Below are 25,549 nucleotides of genomic sequence, written 5' to 3'. Positions count from 1 at the left end.
GCCGCGCGCTGGCGCAGCCACGGGCCGCAGTTACTGGGGCGCGCTGTCGTAACAAGCCGCGCGGTGTGGCCTGCACATCGGGGTAGAGGGGGGGTAGTCTTCCCAGATGTTCTAGTTAGTTGTTTAGTAAATTTGACTTCAATAACGAGCTTTTGTTATGCTAGGCGCGGCAGGGCGCGCGAATTTAAGCGCAAGTGATTGGTGACTCGGGGCTCACTCAGGCGGAGGCTATGCGTCTCACCTGTGGTCACGAGTTGTTAGTTCGTTCGTGATGTAGGAATTCAGGCTCACTCAGGCGGAGGCTATGCGTCTCACCTGTGGTCACGAGTTGTTAGTTCGTTCGTGATGTAGGAATTCAAGCTTTCGGGCGGAAGCTATGGCCGACGCCAGAGGCCACGAGTCGTTTAATTTAAGTTAGGTCATAATGTAGTCATCTTCAAGCTTTCGGGCGGAGGCAATGGCCCTCGTCACTAGTCGTTTAGTTATAATTTTTAAAATGTAATGTTCGTTCGGATTTTAAGGGCAGGAGAGGCCCCTACGTTAGTTTTAAGTAATCGATCAAGAAAGGCTTTTCGGAAAATGTGAGTATGGACTTATCTTTGTTTTAATTTTAAGTATTAATTATGATTTGAGGTATTCGGAAGGACTAGGGAAGTGTTTAGTGAAGTTCTCTCATTCTCTCTCTTGTAAGGTCGTTCAATCGTTAAGGAAGTAAAGAGATTATTGTTTTAAATTGTAATCCCGCTATTTAAATGTTCTTTAAAATGATGTTGAGTATTTGACTTTAAGAATAAAATAATTTTAATTAAGTATTATGTTATTTTGCAAAATCTCCTTAGTTCAGCTCTCACCAGACATCCTGTACGGGATGACGAACCTATGATCCTAGGTACAGTAAAGTATTTTATGAAGTTAAGACTAGTTGATGCCAAGCGAGTTGTTTCTATGTAAAGAGCTACGATTCTCGCCCCCCCCTCTGAAGGTGGATCGTGACAGAAATGGCGGTGGCACCGGCTAGGTGCACGTGACAGAAATGGTAGAGTTCGCCGGATAGGTTCTATTTCTGGAGAGAGAGAGAGGTAGATTTTTATGTTTATTATTAAGTTAGTTTCAGCTTCTGATAGCAGGTTATTAAGAGTTTACTTGAGGAGAGGATTACGGAATTTAATCTAAGTGGAGGAAGTCTTTGAGATTTTTTTTGACGTAACAGATGTTTATTTGAGTATACTTGTAAGGATAAAGTTTATAGTGATAAGTTGTTTTAAGTCGTTGAGTTTATCAGGGATTTTTACGTGAGGAGAATACGTTATAATTTAAATGATTAATAGAGATAATGCAAGTGGTTTAATTTAATTGAAATTAATTTTAAGATTGTAGGTTAAGAGAGTTAAAATTTAAAATAAAGTTTTTTTCGTAAATAGGAATTATTTTCAAGTGAAGTTTGTTTTGCTGTCGTGCGCGTAGGAGACGAGACGTACGAATTAAATCAGTCGAGGGAAGGATAAACGTTAGAAAGGAATTAAAGAGAAAACGAGAGTTTATGTAAAAGAGAGTTATAGAATTTATAGTGATGTTTTGTTTTAATTAGAAAAATGTTGAGAGTTGTTTCAGAACGACACGTCAGTGGACGTGGCAGAATGAACACGTGACGGGGAGGTGCTGAGACCTAGCGGAGAACGGAGGAACCGCAAGCGAGGGTTGGCGCACCTGATGGAATTCGGTGACGTCACGAGCACGTACAGAGACGTGGACGGCCGTGACCTTGTTTTGATCAGCTGTACGGTAACTTAGCGATAAGAAAATAGACTATTGGTTAAATAAATTTAAATTTAAGTGTGTTTTAGAAGAAGAGGAACTTTCAGTATGTAAGTAATTTATTTTAAGAAGTGTATGATGTTAGTTAAATTCTACCTCGGTTTTAAAAATATTTTTTTGGGATTTGTAAACATTATTAAGGAGGTACACTATAAAATCGATAAGCATTGAGAAAAGTGGGAAGGATAGTTTTTGTGTGTAGAGGGAATTTACTCCAAGGGAACAGAGAGACAAAATTAATGTTTTCTTTAGGGCGAGGGACCCTAAGGCGAGGTGTTGTGTCCCTGGGAAGTAGGGATTGTAGAGCAGACCCATAGGAGATGGGCTGGCTACGTGAATTAAGGGTTAGGAGAATCCTGAGAGTTGTGAGTAGTTTGGGGCAGGAGTTCCCCATGGTAGTACCAAAGTGGCTATCCTGTATGGGATAGGGTACCATTTCAATGAAGTTTGTTGGTGGGGTTAGAGTCCCTTGCTGTGTAGTGGGCCTATAGCAGATAGGCACTACAGTGAAATTTTTGGTTATTTTGTGAGGTAAATTCCCTGGAGGTTAAGTAAGATTGGATTCAGTTAGGAAGGAAGGAAATGAGAATCATTGCTGTAGAGAGTTAGTGTACTTGCCTAATGTGAAATTGAATTTTACTAAATTAATTTAGGAGAAAGTTTTGTTCGGTAAATAAATAATAATGGAAGATAGCTAGATAATTAATTAATTTTTTTTGAGTAAGGTGTTTTAAGTAATGAAATAAAATAAGGTGAAGTAATTTGAATAATTGGGGAGGAGTTTCTTTAAGAGTTTAGATACTTGTTTTTGAATTTATTGAGATATTCAGCCAGTGGAGTTTGAGAGATACAGTGAGATTTTAAGGAAATCGGTTGTTTATTAATTAGGACAAATGAGATTTTTTGATTAAGAGTCAGTAAGCATAGTTAAAATTTACGACATGATATTTGTTGATAGTTTACAGTTATTAAGGAGAAAACAGAGTAATCTATTTATTTTTATTTTAATGGTTTGAAGATAAGATTATGAATTTTTTTTTGAAAGTTTCTTTGGCATGTTGGAATAATTTTTTTTGATTTTTAGAATTTACAGAGAAAATTTAATTGATTTACATTAGTTTGGAAGTATGGAGGTTTAGTGTTCGATTAGCCCTAACTTGATGGTCGGATCCCAAAAGAATGCCGTAAAACCGATAGCCAATTGAGAGGAATGCGGTAGGCGCTTGTGTAGAGAGGGGTTGTGGGAAAACTCCTTGGGACTGATGGCAGATCAGGGGCCCTAAATAGTGTGTGATGCTGTAAAACCAGTGCAGAGAAAGCCTGGTATGCTTAAATTTTTGGGCACAGGTTATGTAAACCTGGGGTTCCATGGGATTTAGTCATGTTAGCTGCTGTGAGACATTAAGATTTCCAGGCTCCATAGTAAATTCAATGTAAATTTTTGTTTTCTTAAAATAATAAATTTGTTTTTAATTTTTTTGAGATATTTGATTTGTAACAGTGAATACAGACCCCGAGGAATAAGAGTTGTCATGCTGTGAGAGGAGAAGGTGGTAGGCCTAAAGGGTACAGGCACCACAGAGGTTATTTGCATTGCATAATTTAAATATAAGGAAACTTGAGAATTTGAAATTTTGTTGTTGGTTTGTACACCCATAAGAAGAGTATAGGCAGAATTTTTATTGTTATGAGATGTCTAATTTAATTGAAAAGAAGAAAGTTTAAAGATGCAAGGTAACATTATTATTGTAATAATTGAAAGAGATTAAGAGGTAGAGAGAAATAGGCAGTTTTTGTTTGTAAGTACTAAAGTTTACATATAGAAATTTAGTAACTAAGAATGAATAATAAGTTAAGTCTAGTGTAAAAGTTTTTTTTAAGTTTGTTAAGTTAAGAGTCACAAGTAAATTTTTTTTTAGAGAGAATGTCTTTGATAGGAAGTATTAGAAACTTATGGGAATTTTAGGGTAACATAAATAATGTAGGTAATGAATAATAAATAGATGGTAGGTCTTAAGTTAGGATTAACATTTGAAGCAGAATTTAATTAAGAAGAAGGAAAATAAATAGGCCTAATGAAAAGAACAAAAAAGGATTTTATGGTAAAGCATTTTTTTTTAAGTAATAAACAATGAATAATAATGTTGTTTCAGGGTAATGTGTACTAATAATACAATTTTTTTTTAGGACCAAAGAACAGGAATTATGTAATTTAAATTAACATGTATTTTTGAAACTGTTACAGATTCCTTAAGATGAGCTGAGCAGCAGTCCAGTTTACAAGATGACAAGAGTTCGAGAGACAAGATACAAGATCACTGAAACAAGAGCCAAGACTGAAGATTCAAGAGAAGAGAAAGCTGGCAGCCATGGACTTACAAGTGGAGATTAATAAGGTTATGTAAAGTTTTATTTTTTTATGGAAGACAGTAACTGGAGTTTTTTTGTTATAAACATTATTTACAGAACTTTTTAGGTTATAGTAATGTAATGGAACTAGTGAGTTGTGGTAGCTGTCAAAAAGAACTAATACCTTAAGTTTAATTTTTAAAGTTAATTTTCTTAATTTACAGAGGGATTAGTAGTTTTTTTTAAAACCTTATTTAGGTTGGAATTTAAAGATAATAGTTTATTATAAATGAGTACGAACAGTTCAAGTTCACAGTACTGATAGGTAGGTCAGATGATCTTATTGATTTTGATGATTTGTTGTTTTGAGTTGATTTTTAAGTGTTGTGAATTAGACAATGAAATAGTTCTGAAAACTTAAATTATTTCAAGCTAAGAAATAGTAAATTTAATTGTAACTCGAAGGACACCAGAATTTACTTTTTTTTGAATTAGTAATGTTTGAAAATTTTATACTTTACAAGAAAGGTTATAAACAAACAGATCGGATGGAACAAGGATGCAGTAAATCACAATTTCATTTAGAATTATTGATTAGCTTTTGAGGTTATGAAGTAAAAGTAATTATAGTTTAAAAGTTTGAATAAAAAAATGGTTTTTTTTTAATTTGTTTGAAATAGAAAGTTTAAAAGTTAATTAGTCATGATCTAGGTGGGTGATGGGGTGGGAATTGGCCACTCTTTTTCCCTATAACCTCCCTAACATGGCCTTCTATTACATCTAACAGAAAAAAAAAAAGAAGAAAAAGAAGACTTATTATTAGTTAGAATGTTTTTTTATGAAGATACCTGATGAACTTTTTTTTTATTGTTGGGAAGAATAGTAGCAAGATTAATCAGATGTTTTACTCAGAAGAAGAAGAAGAAGAAGATAAAGCAGTTTTATGACTCGACAAGCCAGAGATTGGTGTTTCCCCTCTGCGCTCCTATTGACTACGTTGTTTACTCTCATGGGATAGCTGGTTCGGCACCATGGAGAGAGATTGGTGGGCATTGTGGTTGCCCCCAGAAGAAAAGAAGAGTAGAAAGGTTATGGGTGGGTCATGTGAAGTGACCTTCAACCCAGTTACTTCGTGGGGACTATTTGCTGTATAGAGAAGATCAAGACTCAAGAGGTAGGGAAAATCATTGGAGGTCATGTTTCCCTTCCTTAAGTTTTTCCTATCAAATTATTTGCCTGATTAGATTATGCTAAGGGTGGGATACTTTATGTTAGCAGTTGAATTAATTAATTTTATTTTTTTTGTGTGTTTGCATCCTTGCCCATCGATTGCAGTTTAGTAGTTAGTTTTGTATTTGTCAGGCGTGATGGTAATGCCTGTTGATGATGTTTCAGAATTGTAATCTGTTCGTGATGAGGATGGCACAACTCCGAAGCAGATGTGGGGAGAAGTTGTGAGCTGCCCTGGAAGCCAGTCCAGTAGCTGTTGGAGTTGAGTGGTGTTTGCTGATGGCCAGCCCAGGGAGCTACTCTTCTCGACAACACTGACTTCGAGGAGTTGCACCAACCTTCACGAGATAAGAGTTTAATTAATTTGAAACACTGATAATTTTGTAAGGACACTTAATTTTTTTTAAGAACAAAAGAAGTATTGTGACAAACGGAAACTGGAAAAAAAATTAATAATTGTCAAGAATTTGCACATTGTTTAACGAATACTGAGAAACTAAGAACATTAATTTAATTTGTAAAGAGAGCTTCACTAACAGAACAATTTTTTTTAGAATTGAGAACTCGAGCCTCTGAAGGTTCCTGTGAGAACAAACCAGATAAAAGTTTTACATTTAATTTTATGAATACTTGTTTTAAAATAAATCTTATGCAGAATCTAGATGTATGTTTAGACAGCAAGGAACTAAGAAAATTATTATTTTTGTGAAATGAGGAATTTATAGTTATGGTTTAATGGAAAAGGACAATTTGTAATTTTGAGGTAGCTCGATGGGGCTCGAGCTCTGTGAGGGGAGGGTTATGTCGCGGGTTGAAATTTTGCAGGGTTGTTGAAATCAAATTTAGGGACTTTACTGACGGGACTCTGGGCTGGCTGCTCTGTTCACTCGTCAGCGCAAGTGGCGTGACCATGTAATTGGGGCACGGGGCCGGCGCGGCGCGCTGCGGGCTTGCAGAATTTTGTTTGTTTGTTTGGCCGCGCGCTGGCGCAGCCACGGGCCGCAGTTACTGGGGCGCGCTGTCGTAACAAGCCGCGCGGTGTGGCCTGCACATCGGGGTAGAGGGGGGGTAGTCTTCCCAGATGTTCTAGTTAGTTGTTTAGTAAATTTGACTTCAATAACGAGCTTTTGTTATGCTAGGCGCGGCAGGGCGCGCGAATTTAAGCGCAAGTGATTGGTGACTCGGGGCTCACTCAGGCGGAGGCTATGCGTCTCACCTGTGGTCACGAGTTGTTAGTTCGTTCGTGATGTAGGAATTCAGGCTCACTCAGGCGGAGGCTATGCGTCTCACCTGTGGTCACGAGTTGTTAGTTCGTTCGTGATGTAGGAATTCAAGCTTTCGGGCGGAAGCTATGGCCGACGCCAGAGGCCACGAGTCGTTTAATTTAAGTTAGGTCATAATGTAGTCATCTTCAAGCTTTCGGGCGGAGGCAATGGCCCTCGTCACTAGTCGTTTAGTTATAATTTTTAAAATGTAATGTTCGTTCGGATTTTAAGGGCAGGAGAGGCCCCTACGTTAGTTTTAAGTAATCGATCAAGAAAGGCTTTTCGGAAAATGTGAGTATGGACTTATCTTTGTTTTAATTTTAAGTATTAATTATGATTTGAGGTATTCGGAAGGACTAGGGAAGTGTTTAGTGAAGTTCTCTCATTCTCTCTCTTGTAAGGTCGTTCAATCGTTAAGGAAGTAAAGAGATTATTGTTTTAAATTGTAATCCCGCTATTTAAATGTTCTTTAAAATGATGTTGAGTATTTGACTTTAAGAATAAAATAATTTTAATTAAGTATTATGTTATTTTGCAAAATCTCCTTAGTTCAGCTCTCACCAGACATCCTGTACGGGATGACGAACCTATGATCCTAGGTACAGTAAAGTATTTTATGAAGTTAAGACTAGTTGATGCCAAGCGAGTTGTTTCTATGTAAAGAGCTACGATTCTCGCCCCCCCTCTGAAGGTGGATCGTGACAATATATACTTGACAACACCGGTTTAAGAGTACCTCCTTTTAACAGTCGTTAACTTCCACTTTATGTACAGATATTATCTTTAGGCTAATAACCAATTTTAATAAATTTGATAAAGACTTTAATTATTTTCCTTAGTTCCTAATGATCATATGTGTTTATTCATTTATTGTCTAAATTGTAACGTTTGATTTTTGTTTTATTGTCTTTCTTTATGTGTGTTTTTTTTTTATATGTATTATATTGTATTGTTTTGTGTTTTTCATTTATGTTTATTATTGTGAGTGTATATGTATCTAATTGTGTGCCAACCATTAAAGGCTTTGTCCTGTTGGTTGGCATGTTACAATTACAAATAAATAAATAAATAAATAAATAAATAAAATGAATAAATAAAGTATATTTTCCTATACAATTTTGGAACACATTAAATAAATTATCCTTGCTATTTATGGAAACTAATGCTTCAGAATACACAATTTCGAATAACACGAGCATTTATAGGAACGAATTACTCATGCTAAGTGAAGGATAGGTGATAGGTGTAAGCAGAACACTTGAAAAAAAAAATTGGTTGTCTGTAAAGTCGGTTTACGGACAATAGTTTAACGTGACGTCATAAAAAAACATTGATGAAATGATTGCATACTTTTATGAATAAAATTGAATCATTTTTATTGAATTATCACTATTTTGTATGGATACAAAGGAGTGAAATGAAATCTTTAATTTAATTGATAAATTTACTTTTATTTTCACTCATTAATTCAAATATGTTTATTACTTTAACGAAGAGATTATTTTAACTATAACTTTTATACATGTTTGCTATTTAACTTCATTCAATCTGTGTTATTCTGTTAAGGATAGGACGATGATAGGAAAAGTAGGAAACGAATGGGACTGTTTCAAGTTTAATGTGCCTCGAAAAAGTCAAATCGATGGTTTTTCCAATCGAGTGGAAGAGAGATAGATGCAGCGCAAGCGTACAATGAGCATAATGGGACACAGCACAATGGGACAATGTGCATTACGGGACACTTTTTCGTGCGTGCAGCCGGCGTTCATCGATTTATTAGACGTTGTCACGTCAAAAAAACATCAATTCACTGCATCCACACAGGAGCGGAGGAAAAACCACACATGCCAATTCCTCTTCTCCCCTAATCCTCCTCATCAATTTCTGTGAACCACACACACTTGTCTTTGGAAAAAAAAGTACATAATATGGGGTTGCGTTAGTGCATAGGTAAACAAATACAAAGAAAATTAAGTAATTTTTGGGATTTATTTTAACTGTACGTCAAAAGTAGCAAGTTGTTGAGTGAAAGAAATGGTGAAGTAGCAGTCCTATATGTATTGTTGCAATTCCAAGTTGTGAGTTGTGCGCTTTGCAAAAGAACACAGCATCATGGCTGCTGAACATTAATTTTCTGTTCACAAGAAAAGTGCGCAGAATTTGAAAAACATTAACCTATTTTATAGCATGTTCATCTCATTGGGAAAAAAAAAAAAAAAAACCTTTATCAAAACTATTTGAAGATTACTTACCTGCAACGGGATGGACAGCAAATCTAACCTTCTTGCCTTTCTTTTTCAATAATGCTACCATTTCCGCAATTGGATACTGTGCTTTCGCAACACACAAACCATATCCTGAAACACAAGGCAAGCAATATAATACTAGATGCAACCACATGTTCAGTAATTAAAACAAATGTAACTTTTTTTTTTTTTACACAATTTACAATAAAACCATATATATCTGCAGATATAACCACGTCTAGTTATAAAACAACCCTAATAAGAATATCACTACTCAGCTTTAAATTTGGCCAGGTAGGTATTATGATAAACTAACTGCAGTACCCAGCGTTGCCCGGGCTGAACACAGGGTGAAGGGAACCTTTTTTCGAAATCTGATGTAGTTAGTAATTGTCTTCTTAATTTAAATGTCAAGTGTGCAAAATAATTTATATCACTTTCACATCCCGACAGACGTTGTTCTGCCAGTTTATAGTTATTTACCTGGTCTGTATGTAATCTAGACTCTATAAAGAACTATAGAAAAAAAGCTGAAAAATAAGAGATTACTAATATTGAAAAGATTCCTTTATCTAGCTAATGCTCGGCATGCATTGCAATGCCTCATTCAGTTTTGTTTTGTAATATGTTTGAAGTAGTTACACATATACAAATAATCTATCCATCTCTCTAAATATATATTATCTCTTTGTATCTACATATATACATATATATCTCCCACTATCTTTATCTCTTCTATATATAAATCTCTTTACAGATCTATACATCTATATATCTCTTTATCTAACTCATTTCATTCTCTATACCTCGCTCTATCTCAACTTATCTCTCTTTCTCTATCTCACTCTATAAATATATCACACTATCTCTGTCTCTCTTTTATACTTAAATGTGTCATGCGTGCACACTTATACAACAACAACAGACGAAGTGCCGCTATATAATGTAGAGCTGCTTGTCACACTTAGTATACACTTGTGTGAATGGTGTATGTATAGGCCCCACTTGGGTAGCCAAAAATCTCTGTGGGGGAACTTCTTACTGTGTTTTCAAGCAAAAGGCCCCACTTCTATGGAGACTAAAATACATAACACGTTGGGCTGTGTTGAACTGTGAAAAATCTGTATTATTTATGTGGCTCTCCAATGGTATGTGATGATGTTCTGTAGGCCACAGTTAGGTATTAATTGAATAAAGGTACAAATATACATAGACATACACTAGGGCAAATGAAATTAGAAATGACATAACACAACACTCATAAATAAAATATATAATTATTTATTGAGACGAAAAATGGGTTCAAAATTTACTCTTATTAATAATATTTATTTAGTTAATTACTACATTCAAATTCCTAACTGGTACTTGGCATCATAGATCACACATGAATTCCAATCATCAGGAGTTATGATGCGCACATTTAATTAATAAACAAAAGTCTTTATTTGGGTTCGTCGAAAATACACACTTTTATGATATGTTTTTAGGGATCTTAATTAAATTTCCTCGGCTAGTAAGGTTCGAAAATATAGTCGGTAGAGCTCAGAGTCTCTCAATCTGTAGGACCTCTGAGTCGATGTAATAGTGTGTAAAAAAATTAAATTTGTATCAAAATATCATTTATATTGTAGATAATGTCAAATTACTTCAAAATATAAATGTTTACAATAGTTTTTGACGGCCATGTGACGGAAAACGGGAGTTACGTGACGATGTGCATAAGTGGAGGAAACAAATTTTTGGCACTTTTAATTACTCACGTTTTACACTCCTAACTCATTTATCTTTTTAGATAAATCCTAAATTATGTTCTAGACTCCATTGATTACATAATTAAACATCCTCGGTTTGGGATGCCTACCGCTAATTAGCTAAATTGTAGGATTTATTACCGTCGACATCACAAGCTTCTCCTTCCTTAGCTGGCCATTATAGAACTCTCTTCCTTGCTTCTTAAATTAAGCCCGTTAACTTGACTTTCAAATGGCGGCCCGTGATTGGCCGAAAAAGAAAATAAGTTACATTAAATACTTAATAAAACGTGAAATCCGCACGCAACAATAGCGCGGATTACAAAATTTCACGTAAAATTGAAATAAAAAATTATTGAAACAATAATTTATATTACAAAATAACGGCGTTAACTTTACCGTTTACCGTCTTAAAATTCAATTACTCCCTAGAGGGGTCTCAACAATGCATAAATTCAAATTGTCCGAAAAAGTCCATAGTCACATTCTCATAGATATACATAAAAATAATTTGCCGTTTCTGAAAATAAATAACATATTAGACATAGAGCAAACATTAAATAAATCGTAAATAATAATAATTAATCTGTCAAAACAAATAACATGTTGCAGTACAGATTTTGCCGCCCTTGTCAATTACATTGAAAAGTACTCTTTGACCTGTTCAAAACGGTGCAATGTGATTGGCACTTCCCTTTCTTCGTCGCACAATACACAACAACACTTCGCGTTGCCTAGCAACGCGCGCACAAAACGACACACAAAAAAAAAAAACACTCGGGAGCGATTTACCTCTCCTCCTCAACTCGTTTTTTACCGGTGCGCAACTGAAAATCGCGCCTTTTCAAACACTTTTCGTCGGGTCTTCGCTGCTAACAGACCTGCGCGATGAAGTTCACGGAATATGCCACGCAAAAATCTTCGAAGGCGGGAACTGCTACTGTTCTCCGACTGCTTCTGCCTTGAGCCGCTCCTGTTGAGAGGGACTCGGGAGGACTTACTTACTGTGAGTATGATTCACTAAAGGGATTCACCGGGGTGCAATGTACACGTGAATCAACAATAGGACATTCTCCAGGTCACGTCACGGCAGTGGATCAGCGTCCACCTGCGGTGATGACTGCATCCTTGCTGCGACTCCTCCTTCCTGCAGCGGACAGCGGCGTCGAGACGGCGCCTGTCCTCAAAACGACCAACAAACCTGGCCTGGTTCACCACGCGTCGGCGGGGTCTGGCGTGGGGCGATGATGCTGTACCAGACAGCACGGCATCTGGCACTGCAGCTGACGTCATCAACTGCTGATGTGGCGGCATCCAGCCGCCCTGCCTCACGACTACGCGCGAGACGGCGTCATGGCGTCTGCGGTGCTGATTGTGTGGGGCGAACTCACCACTTCCCACAAGGAAGCACTCGTCTATTCCCATCACTGTTAGGTACACAATCGTTGCGAACCACACTATGTCTAGCTCACTCTGGTGTAACCTTCGCACCTGACTTAAGTATAGGTGTCCGGGTCTTAATCAATAACTTAATCACTATGTGCGTACTTGTACTCTTGCAAATACAAGTGTCTGCAGGCAATACAACTTGTGTACTTGACGTTAGAAATGTGCTGTCAAGGAAAAAGAAATACGAATTAAATAAAAAATTTTAATTTATTAAACATAAATAATTCAAATATTAATATCATTGTATAAATTCCATTAATTATTAGTTCCTCTATTCTTGCATAACAATACATGGTTATCAATAACCATTAAATTCAATATTAGCATTTTGCTATGCTACTAACATATTACATTGTTAGTTTATACTTGGTCATTATGCATCACAGTGCATTCAATTGTTTATGTTCTCATTTCATGAAATTTCATACATTTCATTATAGCATTTCATTATACATCTCAATATAGCATTTCATTATTGGATATTTACATCACATGTTTGCTTTTCATTATTAACATATTTGCAATTCATTATTAAGTTTTTGTAGTTCACATGTTTACAGTTGATTATTAATATATTTGCAGTTCATTATTAAATATATGCATTTAACTATAGCATATTTAGCTTGCAATCAGTGGCGAGGCGTGAGGTTTACATGAGGGGAAGCAATAACTCCGTTCACACCAAAACATGATGAGGTTGGGGGGGGGGGGGGGGGTGTCTGGGGGCCCTACGCCGGGAAAATATGGATTTCAAGGTACAAAATGGTGCTATTTAAGTAGTTTTCTTAACTGAACATTGACTATTCCACAGGTAGAAAAATTGACATTTTTTTAAACACATTATTTTTGAAAAATAATGATTGACTTACATTATTCTGATAGTAAAATACCTACTCTACATTACTTATATACTAAGTGGGAGTGTAGTATCATCGTACGCCCACAAATCCCCCACGCACTGCCAGCCAACAGCCCGCGGGAGAGATGCGCGCGCCCCGAGAGACGACCGCCGACTGAAACGCGACATCGCCACCTGCCGTGCCGAACTGTACCGGACATAGCCGAAGCAGTCGGCGGAAAAATTCCACCGTCTGCTTCGGCCATGTTCGCTCCAGTTCGGCAAGAAAGCGTTACCTTCGTAGCTTCTACCGCGTATTTTTCCAGCCAATCCCCTCCCTGAACCTTTGTACCATGCCACCCCCCTTCCGAAAGGAAACTACTGCGGCAGCCTTCCTGCTGAAAGCGATCCTACCAGCGCTTCTAAACCTAGCAACGCTTCTAAAACAGCATGTTTTTGTGTCAACGAGTTCTTTTTTTATAGCGCACAGCGCACAGTATTGGGTCCCAAGAAGATAGTGTAAAAAATACATACAACTAACTGCACGAGCCAAAGTAAAATTCTATTCTGAATAAAATATTTATTTAAAAAATACAATGTCTGGAAACTGCCTGGGCAAGCACTGCTTGCCTTGCTTGCCCTGACGAGACGCCACTGCTTGCAATTTACATTTGCATTTCATCACACATGTTTACATTTCATTAAAGAATACATATCATATCATGTACATACTACCAATTATCATGTTTACATAGCACTTATTAGCAATTTATCATAAAACATATTATTTACATATTATCATCATGAACACATCATAACATTTACATTTCATCATTAACATTTCATTACTATGTTTACTTGTTACATACAATTAAAATTCATAGTGTTTACTCATATTGCCTCCATTCGCATATCATACTTCATATGAGAGAAGTCGTTGGTTTACACAATTACCAACCTAGTGATTTTTCATTTCGCCTTGCTGCGATCAATTGCACAGCTGTAGAGGTATTATCTTTCTCTTCTCATGTTTCATTACTGGTGTTTACATCCCGTAGTGGTCTCGCTGGGTTGAATAAATGTTCATATTTCATTCTCATCTTAGTTACTCTTATCAGTAACATGAGCCTTGTAGTCATCTGAGGCTCCAGGCTTCAGTGTAGATAAAGTTTCCTTACAAAGCAGCTGTTTACAAACATGCTGTTTTAGGATATGTTTCAACACATGGTATCACATGTTCAATATTTTTCATTTCACTTCAAGTAAAATTTTCTTAATTTTACAATTCCATAACTTCTGTTTGACGAAGTTGCTTGTGGACACTTGTTTGCCGGAGTATCTTCACTTCTCGCGACAAAGAGCTTAGATCCTGAGTTTTTCAGATCCACATTCTTCGCTACTCTTCACATCATTCGAAGAATACTATTCAAGCAACTATAACAGTTCTGTGAGTGAATAGTGCTGTGACGACGTAATTCTCTTGTAGAGAGGCTTCTCTCAATAAATCCTCCAAAATCGTCGTTTTCAAAATTTCGTGTTTTCATTTCATAAAATAACAATATCTTGACATTCAAAGTCACAGAAAATAAATGCATTAGCTAAATCTGATTGGATTTGTATGCAAAAAGAATGCATACTTTTCTAATCTGCATTCTGGGGAGAATGCAATCCTAATGATTCATTCTTTTAAGTATACCTAGATCCATCCCAGAAATGGTAATAAAATTGTGAATTTTAAAATCTTAGTGAGTTTTTCCAACACCAAAAAAAATGAAAGTGCCATACATCAGTGGATTAACCAGCAGCATCAATAAACCAAGGTAACCTGCATAAAATTTTTCTGCTTGTAGTTGCAAAGTGTTATGTGCTTTTAGAGATGCTTTGCATGCCAGTGTTTACATATGTTTACACAGCAGGATGGGGTATCATACCACATAGTTTCATCGACACTAAATATGCTTAACTTCTTCTCGTTTATCAGTACACAGTAAATACAGCTTCACATATATATAAGGCAAGTCTAGTTTCATGTACAGGAATTTGTGATATTTGAGTTCATACTCATACGAAGAATCATGCAAGCCAACTGATACATAAATTCAATACACCATTGTACACTAGTAGCTTCACAGGCTACAATCACATCTGTATGGGTGGCATTTCACTTCACCTCAAATACAGCAATATAGCGAGAATTACACTTCCGCATAACCGCAGGGTAAATATCTGCACAGTGGCATTTCACATCACCTTTACACAGAAAGAAGCGGGAATCACACTTCCGCTTAACATCATAAATTACAGTGGCTGCACTACGTCTCACATGGCGTACTAGATCACATAATCACAGTGAAATACACTTACTCATCTGTACAATCAGATCCTTGGTCTGAAACTTATACTTAGACTGCTCTCAGCTGTCCATGATACTATTGCTTGTACCATCACGAGGCATTCTTAGCTTAGGTCGGTACTGCTTACACAGTAGTAGGGCTCTTGTATTCCCTTAGCTGCGTTATATTATAACGGCCTACTGGTCGGCCTGTTTCTGGCTCTGCTAGAGCATAGCAATTCTCTTGCACTATGTCTGTGATGACATAAGGTCCTTCAAATAACAAAAACAACTTTTTTGTTACATGTTCCCAGGCCTTGCTTACTGGAGTTGTCTTCTTCAGTACCTGGTCTCCAACTTTAAATTTCAATAATTTTGATGCTGGTTTCCTCTTGCGTCTGATGTCAGCTTCTGCTGTCAACTTCCTCTTCACTAGAGCTTCTACCTCTTCTCCTGTAGGTAGTCTTGCTTCTTCATTAGGGACTTGTTCACATCGGGGTAAATATTTCGGGTTGATCGCCACCGATCTATTCAGGCTCATAGCTTCTCCAGGGGTAACTCCAATCGAACCATGTACAGTATGGTTAATCACACATTCTACATAAGGCAATTTATCTCGCCATGATTGCTGCGAGTTGTGGCATAGCGTACGTAACAGACTCCCTATTGACCTCATGAGTCTCTCCACAGGGTTACTTTGTGGATGTCGCACACTGATGGTAGTAGGTATTGCACCTAATTTTCTGACTCCTGTTTGCCATAAATAACTGGTAAACTGGGTACCTCTGTCTGACAATACCACTTTAGGCATACCAATTTCTTCAGTGAAAATTTTTAATTTCTGCATTACTGCTTTTGCAGTAGGGTTCACTATTGGATACAATTTGGTGAACTTTGTGAAAACATCTTGCATCACAAAAACATACTTTACACCTCCCTTTGACTGTGGTAGGGGGCCAAATAAATCTACTGACAACAATTCCAATGGTGCTGTTGGAATGTAGGCTGCAACTCTCCATGCAGGTGTTGTCCAGGTGGTTTCTCCTTCTGGCATAGGTCACAGGCACTTGTGACCTTGCTCACATAACGAGACATGTTAGGCCAATACACTTGCCTCTTTAATGCCTCAATGAGCTTCTTGCTCCCTACATGTCCCAAGACTACATGTAGTTCCCAGGTGACTGGTTGTCTCAAATCAGCTGGTATCACTGGTTTCCAGTGATCTTCAAATATGCCTCTCCTCTTGGACTGGGCAAACAAAACATTATCTTCCGATAGGCAGAAGTGCTGATGAATTTTGTTGTCAGCTGACTGCTTCTGCAGCTGGGTGATGGTGCTCCTGCAGTATTCATATGCTTGTTGTTTACATTTAAGATCCTTCAGGATATCTCGGAGCTTAGAATTTGTTTTAAATATTTCAGTTGATACTGGTGCCACTAGAAATTCCTTCTGTCGTTTTGACGTTGACGGTGAACTCTCTTGCAGTTCATGCATGCGACTGAGGTAATCTGCAGTGGTGTTGGCAGATCCCTTGATATGATGTATGTGGTAATCATATTCCTGCAATAACAAAAACCATCTCGTAAGGCGGCTTCCAAATAACTTGCCTGCTTTAAGGCATGTCAACGCTTGGAGAGACTGTGAAACTGATCCCTGTACTTCTGGAGTGCCCAAATAATGGCAAGAGCTTCTCGCTCTGTAACTGTATAGTTCCTCTCTGCCTGGTTGAGGGTGCGACTAGCCATAGCTACAGTCTTCTCAACTCCATCTTCCTCCTGTGCTAGCTTGCATCCTAAGGCTGTGTCTGGGGCATCTGTGTATAACAGAAATTCCTTCCCTTGAGTTGGATGGTAGATGACGTGTTCAGTCAGAAACAAGTTCTTCAGACTGATGAAGGCTTGCTCGTGCTCTTCACTCCACATCCATGCTTGATCTTTCTTCAGAAGGCTGAACAGAGGAACTGCACACTGTGCAACTTGGTTGGAATATATTCTATAAAAACCAATTATTCCAAGAAACGCTCTCAGCTGTTTCACGTTCCTCGGCGTAAGAAATTCCTGGATGTTCTGCAGCTTGTCTGGGGCTGTCTTAATGCCTTCAGGTGTGAGGATGTGTCCTAGAAAGGGTAATTCCTCTCTGCAGAATACAGATTTTCTAATTTTTACAGTCATGCCTGCCTCTTGCAGTCTGTGCAGTACTGTGGCAACATGCTGCATGTACTCTTCAAAATTTGATGATGTTATTAATATGTCATCGACATAAGCCCTTGCAAATGCCTGACACTCGGGTCCTAAGGTTGCATCTAAACATCTCGTAAAGTCAGCCACTGCATTACACAGTCCAAATGGCATGACTGTGAACACATACTGTTGATTTCTAAACAGAAATGAAGTATATTGACAGGAGCTAGGCTCTAATGGTATCTGCCAATAGCCTGATGACAGATCCATAGTAGTGAGATACTTCACACCTTGATACAATCTCAAAATCTCTGCCGTTTGTACAGGACTTTCCCTGTCCTTGACTGTAATTTTGTTTAGCTCCCTAGCATCGAGACACAGTCTCACTGTTCCATCTCGTTTACTCACACATACTATGGGGTTAGCATAGGGGCTTGCTTCTCTCCTGATCACATTCCAATCAATCATAAGTTGCAGGTAGGCTGTTGCTTCTTGAACGTACTTCACCGGAATGGGATAACATTTGCGGTGGTACGGTGCCTCCTCATTAATTTTGATCCTAGCTTGGTAGAATTTGTTTCTGCCTGGCTTGTCAAAAAATACTGACTGAAAGTTGGCCAGTACACCAAACAGTTGTTGCAGCTGGCTGGGTGACACACTTTTCACCTCTTGTAGTGACTGCCTGATATCTTCAAGTGATGCCTGAAGTTGCTCACTTGCTTGGACTTTGCATATGTGCCTGTGCATGGGTTCACTGTACAATATTCCCACACAATTTTCTCTCACATGCCACTTGCCTGTGAGTGTGACTGGAGTTTCACAGTCATTCGAGTGAATAGCACACAATTTGAAATCTATCACTACACCAAACTGTGGTAGAAAATCAGTACCTATTATGAGTGGTTTGGCTAGGCCTTTCACAACTAGTGCAGTCATGTCCCGTGGTCTACCTAGGCTGTGTACTGTTATCAGTACCTGTCTGTTTACAATGGGGCTTGCCCTTGATGTCACTCCTATAATCTTGAGTGCTGGTACAGGTATCTTGGGTAATATTACTCCCTGGTGCTCGAGGTAGTTCACCAACTCCTCACTGATACATGTGACTTCAGCACCACTGTCAATTAATGCATCCACGTTGCATTCTTCAATTTTCAGTGTCACATGTGGACAAACTGTACAGACTTGATGAATTCTGTTTTCATCGTTCTCATTACATAGAAAGTCCCTTTCACTTTCCCTTAGCATAACAGTGCATATAAATTTATCGTAGCTGATGCAACTGTAGATTGGAGTTTTGTCATCTAATACCCCTGAGCCTGAATGGTGGGTTTCTGTTCGGGGCGATCTCACGGAAACCCGTTCTAGTTTAACGTGCTCTGGTTTGCACGTCCACCTTGAACACATTGTCCCTCGCTGTGGTTCCATTGGCTTGATCCTGCGACGCTGGACACTGCAGCCTTGAACTAGGCTGCTACCGGGTTCACTTCCCCTCGCTGGTAGTACGCAGCCTGATGTCCTGCATGCTGCGCCTGGAATGGTGGCGGAAACGTCGCGTTCTGGAATCTTCGGTGGTTTCCAGAGAACTGGCTACTGTAGGCCTGGCCGCCATGATTCTCTGTCGTCTGGGGGGAATAATGGTGTGGTGGCATTCGGGTCTCTTCGTGCCGGCCCTGGTATCGAGGTTCCTCCATCTTGCGGTACTTCCATGCGTACTCTCGTTCGTCTTCTGACGATGACCTTGGGCGTCGGTCACGGGATTCCCTGGGAGGCCGTACTTCTGGCGAGTAGGAACGGCGGTGGTTGTCTTTGCGGTCGTCCTGCCTCCTGCACTGGTACGCTTCCTTGTCACTATGGTAGTTGCGCGAGCTCGACCACCAGGTCTTCTTCTTGCTGTAGGGACCCTTGCGCTGGCTCGTAGCGTACCTCCCGTAAGAGCTCTGCTCTCGGCCCTATGGCTGCCAGGTCATCGTGTGGACGGCTGCTTGTCTGTTGTCCTTGGGCTTGTTGTCCCTGTTCTGCCAGTAGCTGTTCATTGGCGGCTGACGGTTGGGCTGAGGCACCCTCTCGTGGTCCACCTTAGGTGCTGGCGTTCGGTCCATCTTCTCCAGCTTGTCGTAGTTCAGGAGCCTCTCCCTAAACTCGGTGATGTCTCGGTACGTCAGGCCGGACAAATGCTTCTGATAACGGAGCGGCAGCTGGGTCAAAATCGCCGCTACAAACTCCTCGTCCGTCATGGGCAGGTCGAGATACCGTGTCTTCTTGAACATGGTGGACAGGTGGGCTTCCAGCGTTGTGCCCTTCCTAGGATCATACCTCTCTGTATGGAGCTGGGCACGCAGATTGCTCTGGATGCGCAGACTCCAGTACTGCTGGCGGAACATGGCCTGGAAGTGGTTGTAGCTGCTGGTGGTTGCACTTAGCATCTCCCATCAGTAGAACGCCTGCCCCTTCAGTGCACTATTGAGACACTTCAATACAACAGCCTCGCAAGATTGAAGGTGGCAGCGTACTCCTCAAAACGTTTCAGGAACCGGATCGGGTTCTCGGTTACCTTTCCTGAAAACGTGGGCATGGCTTCTGCCCAATGCTTGGCCGGGTGGTGCATTAACGTAGCAGGGTCCAAACTTGACGCATTGACAAACGTCCTGGTAACAGGCCTGTGAGTGATGGGAGAAGCCTGTGGTTGTTCAAGGGGCTGGTACTCAGTATAGCACTCTGTGCCACCCTGTTGCTTGCCTGCGGTGGGCAGTGTGGGAACAGTAGGCTCCTGGCACTCGCTTGCCTGGGCCTGGCCTCGGCTACCAGCTGACTCAGCTGTAGGGCTCGGTTGGACAGACATGTTCTCCAACCTGTCCCGCAGTGTTGCTGTGGCCACCTCTATGTCACCTAGCCTGCTCTCCAGGTGCTGGATGTGTTCGCGCACCTCTTCCCTCGCATGGGCCTGCCCTCTGTGTTCATTGGCCATCATGTTTCGAAGTGACGTGACGTGGGATTCCAACCCATCTACACGGCTATTGTATAAGGAGACCTGCTCTGCAATTTGTTGCATCTCCTCGTGCTGTTGCGTGAGCCTAATCTCGATGCTGTTTTCGAGATTTTTGATGCTGGCACTGGTCTGCTCTAATTTTGCTGTAAGCGCAGTGTTGTTTTGTTCCAGCTTTTCAGTGAGAGCAGTGTTGTTTTGCTCTAAAATGGCACTGGTTTGGTCCATTTTTGCACTAGTTTGGTCCATTTTCGCATTGAGACTTGCGTTGTTCTGCTCTAACTTCTCTGTTAGGGTAGTGTTGCTCTGCAGCAATGCCTGGTGGTGGTGTAGGACTGTCTTGACGTGGCGCTGTATGTATGACAGTGTTATTCATGTCTGATTGCTGCGTGGTTATTGGAGACATGGGCCGCCTTAACACCTCCTCACAGGTGCCTACAGGAGAATTCCCTGCAGATGATGTAGGCTGTGATTCACTGCCTGAACCTTGGGCAGTTGCATACTCCTCACCTACACTGAGTGATCTGTTCCTTAGGAAGTATGAATTTTGCTCGCTGGCCGTGGTGGTGTGTAATGAGGTAATTGACACAAATAATTGATTATACAAATAGTGCACTTGCACACAATACTGTTATTTGTATAGAATTTACACACAAAAAGTTGAGGTGTCCCTTTCTAACCTCAATATTCGGCCCCACCGTATGGGCTCCAAAATCTCTGTAGAGCTGCTTGTCACACTTAGTATACACTTGTGATACGTGTGTAGGCCTTCAAATAGATCTGTGCAGAAATTCTTCCTACTTGTGATTTGAAGGAAATGGCCCCACTTGTATGGAGACTAAAATACATAACACGTTGGGCTGTGTTGAACTGTGAAAAATCTGTATTATTTATGTGGCTCTCCAATGGTATGTGATGATGTTCTGTAGGCCACAGTTAGGTATTAATTGAATAAAGGTACAAATATACATAGACATACACTAGGGCAAATGAAATTAGAAATGACATAACACAACACTCATAAATAAAATATATAATAATTATTATTTATTGAGACAAAAAATGGGTTCAAAAATTTACTCTTATTAATAATATTTATTTAGTTAATTACTACATTCAAATTCCTAACTGGTACTTGGCATCATAGATCACACATGAATTCCAATCATCAGGAGTTATGATGCGCACATAAAATTAATAAACAAAAGTCTTTATTTGGGTTCGTCGAAAATACACACTTTTATGATATGTTTTTAGGGATCTTAATTAAATTTTCCTCGGCTAGTAAGGTTCGAAAATATAGTCGGTAGAGCTCAGAGTCTCTCAATCTGTAGGACCTATGAGTCGATGTAATAGTGTGTAAAAAAATTAAATTTGTATCAAAATATCATTTATATCGTAGATAATGTCAAATTACTTCAAAATATAAATGTTTACAATAGTTTATGACGGCCATGTGACGGAAAACGGGAGTTACGTGACGATGTGCATAAGTGGAGGAAACAAATTTTTGGCACTTTTAATTACTCACGTTTAACACTCCTAGGTCATTTATCTTTTTAGGTAAATCCTAAATTATATTCTAGACTCCATTGATTACATAATTAATCATCCTCGGTTCGGGACGCCTACCGCTAATTAGCTAAATTGTAGGATTTATTACCGTCGACGTCACAAGCTTCTGCTTCCTTAGCTGGCCATTATAGAACTCTCTCTTCCTAGCTTCTTAAATTAGGCCAGTTAACTTAACTTTCAAATGGCGGCCCGTGATTGGCCGAAAAAGAAAATAAGTTACATTAAATACTTAATAAAACGTGAAATCCGCACGCAACAATAGCGCGGATTACAAAATTTCACGTAAAATTTAAATAAAAGATTATTGAAACAATAATTTATATTACAAAATAACGGCATTAACTTTACCGTTTACCGTCTTAAAGTTCAATTACTCCCTAGAGGGGTCTCAACAATGCATAAATTCAAATTGTCGGAAAAAGTCCATAGTGTCACATTCTCATAGATATACATAAAAATAATTTGCCATTTCTGAAAATAAATAACATATTAGACATAGAGCAAACATTAAATAAATTGTAAATAATAATAATTAATCTGTCAAAACAAATAACATGTTGCAGTACAATAATATGAAATAAACACATTTTTTGAAACGATTCATGCTCCAACTATTGCAAAATAGTTATAGCGTCTCAGAAACCTTCACGGGCATGCGCATAACAACTCACCAAAATTTCATCGCAATTTGATGAATGGTATAGGAACGCATACGGCACAAACAACGAAAATTAAAGACATGACAAACGCATCAAACGATGGTGCGTTTAAAATTCAAGGCAACTCTATCTATTGACGAAGTTAAGAACAAAACTGTTATTAGCGCCTTTATTTTGCTAGCCGCTGCGAGCTCCACTAAGCAGACTGGTCGCACCAAGGAGAAAAATATTAATTTGCCAGACCTTACTATGTGTATGATCGTGTGTCAGATATAGAGAAATGACACTCACTCACTGTTTGCATGTCTATGACCTATGATTTTTTCTGTTATGAAATGAAATTATCACTTTTTCACTCCCTTAGGGATGGTATTTCATATTAATATGGGGTCTATGTGTTAATCCAGGTTATGAGCTCGCTGTAGACCAAATTTCATCCAGTTCCTTTCAGCCATTCTGGCGTGATTGAGTAACAAACATCCATCCATCCAAACTTTTACATTTATAATATTAGTGGGATGTAATATGGGAAACAAAAAAGGAGTTTCCAAAATTTGGCCCCACAAAATCCCTACTAAAACATTACTTAGTCATCGATATTATATAAACTATGGTATCAAATAGGTGAAACAATATCTATCAAAATTTGTACACCGCCAGAGAAAAATAAAAGCTAAATTTATGGCACTAACACAGCCTAACCAAACCACTCGGTCAAATCATGGAAACTTTAATGAGAAGATTAGCCAAGTAACCTCTCAATATGTCTTGAGTGTTACAGTTCTGCCCAAATAGATTTTTCAGCTACCTTTTTACCACAAACATATGTAAATGTGACCTACAGGACATGTTCCTCATTTCATAGAACAGTAGGAAAAACAGGTATTCGCACAGGCCTATTAGTGATTTCATCTGTATTTTCTCTGAATATCTGTGAAGTTTATCTTTCTATTTCCTAAGTGCATATTACTAAAGAAATATATCTTTGTACAAAAATATAAAATAGATTGTTTTTTTCAGCAAGAGGACAAAGAAATGGGCTCGGTGACACGCATATTTACCAGGTGTGATGATTATGTTCTTTGCATCCATTATCATGTCCACACAGCCGTCGACATTCACTTCGGTGTGCTCCCCCTTAATCTCCTTGGCCTTGCCCTTGCCCGTTGACGACGTGCCGAAACCACCCATGATGACGTTCACCAGGGAGCGGTTCATTGCCTGCACCAAACGCAAACTGATGGAAGAACTTCACAAGTATTTTACAATGATGTAACTTAATATTAGATCCCACAGCTATGATGCCAAAGTACGTAATTAAGATGATTGAAAACAATTTCAAAAAACATTTGAACACAAAAACTATCACAAATATAAACATGCATGTGAACACGGGCCAAGATCTAAAGGATTCGCAGGGGAGAGGCGGGCATGGGATAATATTCATCATTCCCATTTTACAATTACAACTTTGCAAGTGCAAGCGGGCCCCTCAGAGGGAGTCTTCTTGGTCACAGGGCCACCCAGGCTGCACGCCCATGCACGCAGGGGATTCCGTGACAAAACAAGAGCTTTCTAGTCTCATCACTGCAGGTTATCTTGTGGTTGTGACCCTAGGAAAATTTAAAAAAAAAACACTATGGCAACGGTAGCCTTCACCAGTCTCTAGAAACAGTAAAATTATTCACAAATAAATTTTGGAATGTTACATTTCGTTTCAAAATTAGATAAACGAAAAACCTCGCTGTGGTATATTGAACTATTAAAATTTTTGCAATCTGAATCTCACCATTAACTGTAATGTATTAAAGATTATTTTATATATATATATATATATATATATATATATATATATATATATATATATATATATATATATATATATATATATAAAAGTTGTAACATGCCTACGACAGGTGAAATGCCATATGGTAGGCAACATGCATAAAATACACAAAAACATTTTGAAGATATTCTATACACTGTTTTAGAATAAAAATTTATAGTATAAAAAAAAGTAATTTATTTTTAAATAATATCTGAAAATCAAAGTAAAAGATACTTCAGAATGAAAATTAAAGTTACCTTGTCCACTAGGCAACAAAAAAGAGAAATACAAATTTTGAATCATATTTAATTTTTACTTGGCTTATTATATTTTACAATAAGCACTGCTATTAAATATTTTACTCACAGTTTTGATTAAAAAAAAAAGCTTAAATGAACTAGAATTAAAATTAATTAACACTAGTGCAATGCTTTATTAAAAATAAACATTAAAACTAGGGATGGGAATGTCATTATTTTGTGCTTCAATTCCACTGATTCTACCTGGAATTGTAACCGTCGATTCTCAAGCTGTAAGGAGGAATTGTATCATATGAGGAATTTTATCATATTTATAATAGTAGGTAGTAAGAACTGGCGATTATTATTTTCCGGCGAGTAAGCTTAAACATTTATGCAACTCGCCTAGCACTAATATACTAAAAATGCGGTAAACTTATTTTAAGGTTAGATCACAACTGCAATCATCTACATTTATCCGTAAAACTGTACTAACCGAAGTTAGATTTCTGTACTTGTGGGAAAAAATTGTAAACTCATTTCAATATAACATCTTTATTTAAGTTTTTTTTTTAAATAGGTATTTCATATATTAAAGCTGATTTCACGTTATATTTTTGATACTTTTACTTAAATATTTTTTGCTTGAAAATACAGTAAAACCTCACTAACTAGACACTTTGTGGACCCAGAGAATGTCGAGTTTGGGGGTTGTCGAGTTATCCAGAACATTGGAATTTTAATGGGATTTAGTAAATTAAAAGATGATAGAATTGAGTTACAAGTATAATTGTATTTCTTACATAT

The 25,549-nt window shown here is 38.4% G+C and overlaps 1 protein-coding gene across 2 annotated transcripts in view; it reads right to left on the bottom strand.

Annotated features, from left to right (window-relative positions):
- LOC134537931 (NAD(P) transhydrogenase, mitochondrial-like) overlaps positions 1-25,549 on the bottom strand; it is a 183,244-nt gene that overhangs the window by 12,956 nt on the left and 144,739 nt on the right. For both annotated transcript variants that reach the window (XM_063378907.1, XM_063378908.1), the window contains exons 16-17: positions 23,737-23,896; positions 8,912-9,016 (exon numbers count right to left, since the gene is read on the bottom strand). In XM_063378907.1, the coding sequence (XP_063234977.1) occupies positions 8,912-9,016; positions 23,737-23,896 (265 nt within the window). The remainder of the gene's footprint in view (positions 1-8,911; positions 9,017-23,736; positions 23,897-25,549) is intronic.

The sequence above is a fragment of the Bacillus rossius genome, chromosome 12, assembly GCF_032445375.1.
Source record: "Bacillus rossius redtenbacheri isolate Brsri chromosome 12, Brsri_v3, whole genome shotgun sequence".
In the NCBI taxonomy this organism is placed as follows: domain Eukaryota; kingdom Metazoa; phylum Arthropoda; class Insecta; order Phasmatodea; family Bacillidae; genus Bacillus; species Bacillus rossius.
The sequence above is the reverse complement of the archived record's forward strand: the minus strand, read 5'-3'. Positions and strand labels throughout refer to the sequence as shown.